At 34.3% G+C, this 13,178-nt stretch overlaps 1 protein-coding gene across 2 annotated transcripts in view; it reads right to left on the reverse strand.

Moving 5' to 3' along the window:
- LOC128207547 (homeobox protein Meis1-like) overlaps positions 1 to 13,178 on the reverse strand; it is a 130,967-nt gene that overhangs the window by 57,498 nt on the left and 60,291 nt on the right. For both annotated transcript variants that reach the window (XM_052910528.1, XM_052910527.1), the window contains one exon: positions 4,179 to 4,327. In XM_052910528.1, coding sequence (XP_052766488.1) covers positions 4,179 to 4,327 — 149 coding nt within the window. The remainder of the gene's footprint in view (positions 1 to 4,178; positions 4,328 to 13,178) is intronic.

Genomic DNA, 13,178 nt, shown 5'->3' on the forward strand with positions numbered 1-13,178 from the left:
ATTGTGCTGTATTGTCCAGAGCATAGACTTCTAGTTACGGAATTAAGGAGACAGCTTGGAGTGTCCCAGGGGAGAGAGAAATTATAGATCAACATTGATTAACCCACCATGAACTGTTCCTATCCACACAGTCCTGGTCAATAACACTGCAAAATCTTGCATATCAACTATAAATTTGTATTTAATGATAAAAGATGAGAATATTTTTAGGTATAGCTACACATGCATGTAATCGGTGTGCTTTATAATGGTGAGTCTTTAAACACCGTGGGTAGGGGGGGGGGGGGGGGGGGGGGAATAAGAATTAAGCTATATTGTATAAGGAAAATGTTGTTGTTTTCTAGTTTTGAAGATACTGAAACAATCTTATCTAGAATCTGATATCTAAAAATGGAATTGGATACAACTGTCAATAATTAAAAAACACCCATTGTTCATTTCTTTCATTTTTCCAATAATGTTCCTAACCAAACTGAGTTTTGTGGTTCATTAACTGATAGGAAATGAAAGGATACAATTTTGAAAATAGATACTCTTGTTGAAAGGAGATAGGAAAAGGTCTAGAGGCTCCCATGATGCAAAGCACAGGAAGTAAATGAACATGACTGCTGGACTGTGTTTGCTTTGTCAATTGAGCTGGTCATTTTGACACTGGACAGTTAACTGACCATATATTAGGAGCCGATCAGGTGCCAAGACATGAGTTTAATGATAGACCTTGTCAGGAGAGGTGATTGTGTTGTCCCAGGGGAGGCTGCACTTGTCATAGGCTGACACCAAGTGCAGCACATTATGGTTCTCTGAGGCCACTTAGTTAGCTTGAAATGCAGTCCCCGCATTTTGATTAAAAAAAAATCAGATATGTTAAAAGTGATGTGTAGAGAAATATTTCAATTTGACAGATAGACATTCACTAGACCATATAGTCACTGAAATAATCAAATAACATGAGCAAACATTTCAAGTACCTGCAAAGTTTTGGCCGGCTGTAGACAAGCCTATTTGTCTTGTTAGGACAAGACAGTCATGATGGTACTTGAAGGAAGGTAACACATGATGAGTTATTGTCAATTTGTAACCAATCTTATTTATTTACCATTATTAAACTGATGGTTTTATGTGCAATTGAGGCAAAATATCCCTTTGACCTTGAAAGGTCAAGAATTGAGAACAATTGTAAGAGTTGCTTGTCATTATGGGTTAAAGCTATTCAAAGTCAGTTTTATAACTGGAGACATAAAACCTGATCAAGTTGGAGACTATAATAATTTCAACCGCTTGGTATTGTCAAATTATGCAATTCATTGTATATCGGAGACTATAAAAGTTATGGCGTGTGTTACATAGATTTTCATAATTTTATATGAACTTTAAGTATCCATGAAGTTCAATAAATGTATGAGGAGCACACTAAGGTTTGAAAAGGCTGCACAGGAAGCTGTGTTGGAACTTTTCAGTCATTCATATATATTGAAAGAAACTCAGGTCTGCCGATATTTCCTTATTTAGAGCACATTTGAAAAGCCGAGAGTCAGAAGATGCATCAATTTTAAATATGCTCGAAGAAATGAAAATGGGGCTTAAAATGGACAACTACAAATGTATTGGGGCATTTTGTGGCCTTTAAATAGTGTAATTTTGCTTCAGTGATCCTTGACATGGACTCTTGAAAGGGGCCAAGTAGGGTCAGGGGCATGATGATTATAGAGGATTGATTGAAATTGTAAGACAGTAAATGTCCCCCTGTGAAAGGGTAATTTGAAAAGTGACTTTGTTAATTGGGAAATAATGTGAGAACCATGGGGTTTCTCCTTTTTCTGGACAATGGTGAAAGCTTGACCACTATCAGCCTTTACAAGTCATCACTATTTATGGGTATCCTTGTTTTGTCTGATTTATGGCAGTTTCTCATGGATAATGCAAAAATTATCAATTAATGGCTGAGCATGACTCCTCTGTATTGCATTTTTATAAATAAGATTTTAAAGTAAGAGATGAAACTGCATGGACAATGTGTTTTTTTTCTAGTTGTAAAAACAAATAAGTTCTTCAACAGAGTGTCATTTAATAATCTAAATGAGGTTTTATTTAAATGAGCAATTTTTCATTTCTGTCAATTTTGAGGAATCTTAATAATTCATTATGTCATAACTTGCAAATCAAATTGTCTGCAGATGTAATGCCCACATGCTTGATATTAGACAGCATGCAAAAAGGTATTTTTAAGGTTAAAAGTGTTTAATAGAAGGTTAATGCAAATATGTGTAAACTGGTTTATGCTTAAATGTACCGGCTTACCGAAAATCTGCAGTTTAGGAGGAAATAAATTCTGAAGATTTCCTAAATGAAATTTATGGCCAAATAAGATGACTTGGCATATTAGCAATATTTAACAAAAACTTGAATGCCATCCAGAACACTGATGATATTTAAATATTTGTTTATTTCATTTGATAAGGGAAGATGTTTGTATGCTAACTTGCAATAAATGTCAGTTTTTATGATCAAGTTTGCAGGTTTTTGTCAAGTTTTATTTCACATTGACTTTCCATGACATTTTTGTTGTAATGTAAGTACAATTTCGCCAGACAATAGGTTGATAGAGGCCCTCTGTGCCAGTGCATTTTTCCTGTGCAGGATGGTCGAAGATCAATGGTGCATTTCTTAGGCAAACACCACCAAGTCTGCGGTACTTTAAACTGTCTATTGAAGTATATTGTTATGATTTTTTATTACCTTTTTATCTTTTTATGGACTTTTACTGAATTTCGCCATTCCATTTCTATTTATTCTGGTAAACTTTGATCTTAAAATCTCATAAGCATTTATTTAGAAAATCGAACTTGAAGATACATGATTGTCTTAGACAGTTGGGAACATGCATTGGGTTCTTAGACAGTTGGGAACATGCATTGGTTCTTATATACCAGTGCTTACAAATACATGATTGTCTAAGACAGTTGGGAACATGCATTGGTTCTTATATACCAGTGCTTACAAATACATGATTGTCTAAGATAGTTGGGAACATGCATTGGTTCTTATATACCAGTGCTTACAAATACATGATTGTCTTAGACAGTTGGGAACATGCATTGGTTCTTATATACCAGTGCTTACAAATACATGATTGTCTAAGACAGTTGGGAACATGCATTGGTTCTTATATACCAGTGCTTACAAATACATGATTGTCTTAGACAGTTGGGAACATGCATTGGTTCTTATATACCAGTGCTTACAAATACATGATTGTCTAAGACAGTTGGGAACATGCATTGGTTCTTATATACCAGTGCTTACAAATACATGATTGTCTTAGACAGTTGGGAACATGCATTGGTTCTTATATACCAGTGCTTACAAATACATGATTGTCTTAGACAGTTGGGAACATGCATTGGTTCTTATATACCAGTGCTTACAAATACATGATTGTCTAAGACAGTTGGGAACATGCATTGGTTCTTATATACCAGTGCTTACAAATACATGATTGTCTTGGACAGTTGGGAACTTGCATTGGTTCTTATATACCAGTGCTTACAAATACATGATTGTCTTGGACAGTTGGGAACATGCATTGGTTCTTATATACCAGTGCTTACAAATACATGATTGTCTTAGACAGTTGGGAACATGCATTGGTTCTTATATACCAGTGCTTACAAATACATGATTGTCTTAGACAGTTGGGAACATGCATTGGTTCTTATATACCAGTGCTTACAAATACATGATTGTCTTAGACAGTTGGGAACATGCATTGGTTCTTATATACCAGTGCTTACAAATACATGATTGTCTTAGACAGTTGGGAACATGCATTTCATGGTTCTGTTCTATGCACCATCCCCACATTAACATTTAATGCCTGCTAGAAAATCATCAATGGTGGCTTGGATTATACTTTATTTCCTAACAGGCCTTTATTTTGACAGGTGTAATGCCAGAGGATATGTATTTGCTTTGAGAATAAAGAGATACTGCATTCTAGTTACATTTTGACATACCCAACAGAATGTTGTTTCATTTTCTGTCAGCTCTGGGCTATTAACATCGCTGTTGTTTCTTTCATTTCAGGACTGGGAGGGGGGGGGGGGTTGTATTTGAAATGTTGTGGATAGACCTAAATTAAGAAAATTAAAGTACTAATGGAATAAATGGTAGGTACTTACAGTTAAATGTTGAAAGAGCCATGCTCTCATAATATTTGTAGCTACTTTTGGGAATATTCCCCGTTTTTTTTGCCGTTTGGGGTTTCGGTCTTCTGAGTCCTCATCCGCAGTTCCTTCCCCTGATCCCACACTGTTATCCAAACAGTCCCCTGAAAATAAAAATATGTAGAAATTATTATTTATTTGAACTAAAATTAGAGATTTCAAACCATTTTATACCGCAATATTTGAATTTTTTTTTTTTGTCAACAAATATTTAAATGTTTTTCATCTAATTAGATAAACAATTATCTAATACTTACTTTAAATATATTTTTTAATGATGGGTTCAAGCATGAATGTAATTAAAAGATAGTTATTTAAATGGAATATGATATTTAAGTATTAAGTCAAACAAATAAAATTTGTATAATTTGTTATAATATTTAAGGTGTTATAAAAGACTCAAGATTTTTGAGTATAATCTAATAATTGCCATTTCTTAAAAACTTTCATTACACAAATTTTATAAAATTTGTCAAGAGCTTACAGAGTTACCTCCCTGTGCTTAAACCATTTTATGTCTGCATAAAGCCGTGAAAAAAAATCCAAAATATTTCTTACTTATGTCTCAAAAACACACACCAAATCCACTGCAAAATACCATTTGCTTTCATGTAAACATTGGGTAGATGGAATACTCATGTTTTTTAGCGATAAGTTACTCAAAGATTGCTAATGTTTCTGAGTCTGGTTGATTTTTTAAACAGATACACCAGGGCTGGTTCAAGAAGTGACCTGTTTTTGAACGCCAATAGTTCACATCAACACTTTAATGCTCAACTCACATTTCTTACCCATTGAATAGGATAATTATGATAAAACTTGGCTGGAATTTAAACACATGTGTTAAAGATTTTAGTTTTTATTTCAACAGATGCCTCAATGTTCCATTGCCTATAAAAAGAAGTTTTGATGATGACAAAGATCAAGTTTCAGGTGTTGGTTTGCTGCTGTCCCCTTTTTTCATTTATTAAGCATTTATTTCAGCATTGAAGAATATATCATGTTTTTACTCATAAAAATTGTGATGGACAAAGCAATGGTTTAGAGTTACATATATTTGGGTAGTCTAGTGTAGAAAACCAACAAAAACTTGCATTAATTTATGTTTAATGACAAGATTTAGGCTAATTTGATATGTATCAAAAACCTTAAGGCTTTTTGTGACAACCCAAAGGATATGACTGTCACAAAGGATAACTCTGCAATATGACAAGTTTATTTTTGAACGATTTTTATCCCTAGAGTTATGATACACTTTTGTTTTTATTCACAAATGAAGCAGATTTTACGATGAAACTGATTCATATCAGACTGTAGGCAAAATGAGACAAATTTGATTGATGGACTGGCGATTTCATAACAATATTTTTCCAATCATCTTTGAGATTCAATTTGTGAAAGTAATTGGCAGGGAACAATTGCAAATTAATTACACCAATCGTGGAAGAGCAGCTATCCAAAAAACCACCATGGTCCATGATCAGTCCCATTTTCCTGTGATTTAATAATAAGAAACAAAAAATGCTCCTATTCCACTTGTTTCGAAATCATTTATCCATTTTCTAATTGAATGAAGTCTGATCTTGTCCTTGCTGAAGTAGGAAAAGGGTAAAATATGATGGTTCATTTTACAGATGATTTCTCCTTTATTCTTTGTAAGGAAATATGCAACACAAAAGTAATTCGCCAATTTGCATGTCTTGGTGGTAGTTTGTATTGCCTGCATTGAGTGGCACCAGTTTGGCATCAAATATAGCATGTAATGTGTTCATCACATTGCTTCAAAGAAATGTGTTCATATAGAAAAGTAAAAAGAAATTTCAGCTGAATGTTGATTAGAGAAGGGGATAATGTAATTACAGTTTCATCTCAATTGGGTCATTGTCTCCCGTCTAAATAGCAGGTGTTGAACTGGGCAATGCATATTGGCAAATTTTGCCTTATACAGTGTTTTTAATTATGATTGCTTGGAATTACTATGGATTTTGGCATATGGCTACCCTTCAGTTGATGATATTAATGTTTCAGAATGTCTATGTCTTCTCAAAGTCGATGAAGCTGTACTTCAAATTACTTCTTAATGGCATTTGGAAACACTTATATCAGTTTCCATATTAGTTAAACACTCGGTATAATATACACAGACATTCTCCATTTTAATATCTGCATTTTTGAAAAAATTATTCTCCATTATAAGGATGCTCAGAAATGAAAATAGTATCCCTCCTGCCAAACAAAGCTTTAATTTGTTTTTGTATAACTTGCTCTTCACTACTTTGAAAAGATGAAAGAAAAAGAATTCATCAAAAGGACAAACAGAACAGAAAACATTTTTGGTTATTAAAGAAGTTTAGGAATATTAGCATTTCTTAATCAATTAATTTTGCTCCAAGATTCTCAGTGATCATAGGGATTTGCAAGTTCAAACAAAACCCAAGAAATCCTGAGATGGTTCATTTAAACAGGATTGGAAATTTCATTCCCTCATTAACTTTTTCATGCCCAAAGACATGGAAAATGAAAAGCACACTTTTAATGCAAAGTACATGAACTATTTTAGCATGGGTCTGATTTTAGCTAATGAATATTGCTAATTATTCAGATTTTTTTAAAATAAAATAGTCACAGTTTCATTAGAAAATGCATTTATTTTTATAAAACAATGATAAAAAAGTTTTCTTCAGTTCATGGCATTTTTCAGTAAACTTGTGTTGCATCTTCAAAAGAATAGAAACTACACATTTTGGTTATTATACTTATCTTATATGTGCAGTATATTAAAGGGATTACACACCAGATGATACAATTGCAAGAAAAAAAGAAAATTATCAAAAACCTACATAAAATTGATTTTGTTGTGTACAACGCATTGAATGTTGCTTACTGATGTACCACATAGCTAACGACACATTTATCTTTCGCAGTTTTTGCATATTTTTCAAATATAAAAATTTACTAGGGTATGTCTTTAAATCAGTAAGTTTAAAAATAATGTTGCTATATTTATCGACACTCATTACTTGACTTTCACATGCTTTATATACAAACAACATAGCTTCCCTAGAGGATGGACAGTGCAAGGAAGTGAAAAACTGCTGAAAAACAACAAAGACAAAGAGCCCAACAGATTAACATCGGTGATGAAATTGATGATGGAAGTTTTGAAAGGAAGCTCTTTTCATTGCCACAAATGACAAAGCCTTGGCTTGGCTAAAATGTTTATTGTCAGGTAAGTGGGTGAAACGATCACTGCAAGATGTTTGGAAAAAACATTCTGCGCTATTTTTAAACAGGGATACTCAGCTGAGACAACATGTGAGACAACATGATTGCTGCGTATGTTCTTTAAATCATGTAAAATGATGTATTATTGGCTACATTCTAGCGCACATTGACAATTCCAGGCTTGTTAATGATTTTGAGACCATCTTGTATCTAGTCCCTTTAAGAAGTATAAATAGATAGTTAATTTTCTATAAGCTTACATGAGTTATACATATTTCAAACAATGATATAGAAAATAAAACATTTCCAGTATGCAAAATAATAATACTTATACTTCTTTCATATGTCAAACAAATAGATATTTTCAACAGATTAATATTTAAATGTTAGAAGATGCAATCCATTACAATAATCAAAAATAAAATGACAAGTGAAAAAGTTTATTCAGTTGAATTAAAATTTATTATGCCTCCCTGTGAAGAAGAGATTGCTTTGCACATGTCGGTCCATCCGTCTGTCCGTCTGTCAGTAGACCAAAGCTTGTCTGAGTGATAACTCGACAATTCCTTGGCCGATAGTCATCAAACTTGACATTGAGGCTGGGCCTGACCAGTAGATGACCCCTATTGATTTTAGGGGTCATCTGGTCAAAGATCAAGGTCACAGTGACCTTGAATGCTAAAAGGTTGTCTAAGTGATAAATATACAATGCCTGCACCCAAGGCCCTCAAACTTGACTTGCAGGATGGGCCTGACCAGTAGATGACCCCTATTGATTTTAGGGGTAATTGGGTCAAAGGTCAAGGTCGCAGTGACGTTTAACGCCAAAAGGTTGACAAAAGTTCTCCGAGTGTTAACTCAACAATGCCTGGATCATGGTCATCAAACATTACATGGAGGCTGGGTCTGACCATTTAAATTACGTCATATTTACTTATTCCCTGCTGCTAAGAGGATACATGTTTATCTGCAAAAATCAGTCATTATCTGAACTTGATTAAAATCTGTACCTATGATCCTCACACTTCGAACGGTCATAATCTTAAAACTGCCTTAAAGGCACCCAATGTCAAATCAGCTGTCATTTCGGTTCATGCATATTTCATTCAATTGCCCAAATATTCCAGACAACATGGCGCTTAGGGGTGCATAATGTTTGACAAACATCTCTTGTTAAAGTATAACCTTATTAAAGGAATTTCAAAATAATATCATATATATTATGTCTTTACATGTTACATTTGGAGGAAAGTGTTAATTAATGTATGTATTTTGCCGTTAACTTTTTAATATATAGTAAGATAATTTTCAGATAGTATTTATGTTATGGGTTGAGGGAAGTTCAGTGAATTTCATAATATCTGGGCTATGCCAATAATATCGGTTTATGTTTGATTTCTAAAATTCATGATGTATTGGACATTCTAAGAGAAAATGAAATTTGTCCTCCAGAGTGTTACAAAGTTGACATTTTCTTTCATTTCTTGGAATCATGTGTGGTTCATGCCATCCTCTCATTTCTATTTCTAGTCTTTGGGAAGATACCCTTAGCCTTGATAGAGCAGAGCATTGCTGTGATGTTTATTCTGGATATTGTCTAGGTACAATTGGACATAATGAATAGTTTTATATCTCAAGTTTATCCTGTAAATTTCAATGAATATGTTGCATGCATTTTCTTCTTTGTTTGCACATATATGGAACAATGTAATTAAGACTGCCTCACGGCACTGCTATAGCCAGAATATATGTAAATGTCTATAACTAAGCACTGACAAATTTATTTCAAGACATAATTATATTCAATGTGTGATTTTCAAATGACCTAATGAACATCAAAATTTATGCTTTATAGTTAGATTATGGTTTCATTAACATTCATTACCTTTGGTATCTACTGAGTAGTCCATTCTTTATTATGCAATTAATTTTCCAAAGATTAACATTTCAACATGTACCACCAAATATGAAATGACCACAGCCACTAGCCTGTATAACTGACAAAATAATCTGGCAATAATGTTTTTAATGAATACAGGGCTAGTGTAAGCTAATGACATAATTATGGTGCATAATAGCCTAAATGGGGAGGGGTCCACACTTATTTCCAGGGGCCCAAATCTCACCACTCCTTATTCCGCTGTGAGTGACAGTTTTTCCGGACCCCTCTGGGGTGCTGGTTGGATGTCACCAGCAGCTGACAAGTCATTATCTCCACTTTCCAGGGGTTCCTAGTCCATGTTCAGAAACCTTGCATGCCAAATATTATACAATCAATGGAGCTGACTTTTTATAACTTTATATGCTCATTTCAAATTGCTTGCCTTTTTTAAAGGTATCATTAAGCTGTGCAGTTTTCAGATGCATACTGTGGTTTGTGATGAGCTCCTATAGGTGACTGACTGGTTAAGAATGTCAGTTATTTTCTTTGGCAATGTAAAGTTTTTTCGTGGCAGATACATGCTGAGCTTCTATGCATTTGGTGTCATTGGTTTAAATTTGAAATGCGGGTGTATATTAACTAAAGTGAATAAACTTTGGCCACTCTATTTGTCATTGTCCATTCTGTTGCAGAAACTGCTGGCCCTTGTTGTAATGGTCAGTTCCTTGCTGGCTGCTGCGCTGTTGGGAATGGACTGTGTATTGATCACCTTAATTGTAAGCTGACATAGAAATGCTGGACACTTCTCACCCCCTGACAGCCCAAACATTGGAGAAACACTCTGAATGGTCATTTTAGTGAGAAATGGCCACATTTTAACAACACTTGTCTCCATTTGAGATTCCCCATGGTCCAAATCGTGTATTTTGTCATTGCCTAGCTTTAAATGGTCATTAAATCAGTTTTCAGCTATCATTTTCTACAGCTCATTCCTTTCAGTCCTCTGCCCATTTTCTAGCATTGATAGAAAAAATATTGAATTTTTGTAAGGTTTTTAAATGCCTGACTTTTGTATGTAGTAATTACATTGTCATTGTTTTGAACTAGATAAGAAAGTGTCGGTCATGATGGATGGAATAAATAACTACATCAAATCCCAATTAAAAAGCTTCACTATGTGAAGTTAGTCATAAGAAAAGCCTTTTCTGTTAAAAACAAGAGCACCGGGAAACGGAGCATTATACGCCCGAAGAAGATTCGGCTTGAGGTCTTTAATAAACATTTAGGTTATGCTAGTATACTGCTTACTAAGTTTAAAAGTAGCAGGACTTGGAAAGTGCTCACAACACATCCGTTTAATGTAGCAATAATTTGTATAAAGTTATCTAAAAATTGCTTTATTGGTTACAAAGTTGTGGCTAGGACACGTTTTCTAAAAATTCCTTTATTAGTAGTAACACAAAGTTGTGGCCTGGACACGGAATTGCTAACGCCCCCCAGTGAAATTAGCCTTTGAGGTACGGACCTGGAAAGCATGCTTGACAAATCCTTTTAATGTAGAGATGATTTGTATAAAGTTATTTGAAAATTGCTTTAGTAGTAACCCAGTTATGGCCTGGTCATGGAATTGCTAACGTCCCCCCCCATGATGATTCTGGTTTTTGAGGTACGGACCTGGAAATTGCGCCCGACACATCCTTTTAATGTAATGATGCTTTGTATAAAGATATTTGAAAATGACTTCATTAGTGACCAAGTTGTGGCCCGGACACGGATTTGCTAACGCACCCCCATGGTGATTCTAGTCTTTGAGGTATGGACCTGGAAATTGCGCGCGACACATCCTTTTAATGTAGTGATGATTTGTATAAAGTTATTTGAAAATCGCTTTATTAGTTACCAAGTTATGGCCCGGACACGGAATTGCTAATGCCCCCCAGTGAAATTAGCCTTTGAGGTACGGACGTGGAAAGCATGCTTGACAAATCCTTTTAATGTAGAGATGATTTGTATAAAGTTATTTGAAAATTGCTTTAGTAGTAACCCAGTTATGGCCTGGACATGGAATTGCTAACGTCCCCCCCCCCCCCATGGTGATTCTAGTGTTAGAGGTATGGACCTGGAAATTGCGCGCGACACATCCTTTTAATGTAATGATGCTTTGTATAAAGTTATTTGAAAATGACTTTATTAGTGACCAAGTTGTGGCCCGGACACGGATTTGCTAACGCACCCCCATGGTGATTCTAGTCTTTGAGGTATGGACCTGGAAATTGCGCGCGACACATCCTTTTAATGTAGTGATGATTTGTATAAAGTTATTTGAAAATCGCTTTATCAGTTACCAAGTTATGGCCCAGACACAGAATTGCTAACGGACGGACAGACGGACAGACGATGGAGGCCATAACATAATACGACCCTTCGGGCGTATAACAAAAACAGTTTAGTTGTAATTAAGCACATTTTTATGATTTAAAAAAAATGTTTTTCTGAAAAAGTAGTTTTTCCTGTTTTTCTAATAGTTAAATCTCTTCCCTATAACAAAGCTTAAAGCCATTTGTAAACATGCAATCAAGTTAATTGCACTAAAAATTCAAATATCAAATTAAAATGTAAATATTGAAGGCCATAATTTTTTATGACTTACTTTTTCAACATTTATTGCTAATTTATTTATACGCCCATAATAATTGTTATGACAAAGCAGACATTGCTACTTTATCTTTAATTTCCAGAAGAATCTTGTTTTTCCAGTACTATTTGGAAGATATTTAAAAAAAATGACCAGCCTTATAAGCATTCATAATAATTCCCTTACGTAGTTTCCTAGAGAGAAAACCTGCCTGCACCAGTATATTCACCCTTACAGATCTGGTTGTCATTAATTGCTCCCATTTCCTGGTTGCAAATTCTAGATTGATTCCTGTCACCTACAGACTGCCAGTTCACATCACAACATTTAGTTCCCCACTTAGCAAAAACCAATGTTTAATCAACCCTGTGGATTGCCCTTCCTTTAGCAAGGATGGTGAGGCCAAGTCTCACTATTATTCTGAACAGGCCTTCTTTGAATATATCTGCCATTTAAGGCTTTTGGGAAGACTTCATCTGCTGATATTTAATTCAGCATAAAATATACTATGAAGAATCTTAAAAACACAATGATTTTAATCGACAAGAATGTCTCTCTACTGATTTGTTTCTATTTCATAGTGCTATATTCCTTGGACAGTCGGTAAGCTAGCAAATCAATTAAGCATAAACCATTTATCAAAGAAATTTAATTATTTTCTCATATAATAGATTTATTACAATGAAATTTTATCATGCATGGGAAATCAGATTTGCATTCCTCACTACTGCAACACACTCTTGGAACTGTTTGTGTATAACTCCTAATTAGCCTTCTCTAGGGTAAGATGAACAACAATAAAACTCAACAAGTAAACTTCAAGTGCTGAATATTGCCATACAGGTCTTATTTACTGTCACCATTTGTTTCTTGGGTTCCCAGAGAAACTTTTAGATTATTTAGATTCTTTGGGGCACAATGAATTATGAGTTTGTCTTAATTCTTTTTACACACATTGCAGAAAATAGTATTGCAAAATTCAGAAAAAAATATACCTAGTTTTGGGAAGCTTTAGGAATTGTTAAAGTTGTGGTATTATCAAAACAAATAGTGTGAACTATTTTAAAAATGAGTTCGGTACAAATATCTTGAAATTGGTGATTACATTTCAAAAATAATGGAAGCAATTATTTCTTGGTTGGTTGTGGGAAACATTAATATTTTTTCTTATCGATGGATCTTTCCATTTCCAAATTTACAAAGAAATTATGGA

The sequence above is a fragment of the Mya arenaria genome, chromosome 11, assembly GCF_026914265.1.
Source record: "Mya arenaria isolate MELC-2E11 chromosome 11, ASM2691426v1".
Classification (NCBI taxonomy): Eukaryota; Metazoa; Mollusca; class Bivalvia; order Myida; family Myidae; genus Mya; species Mya arenaria.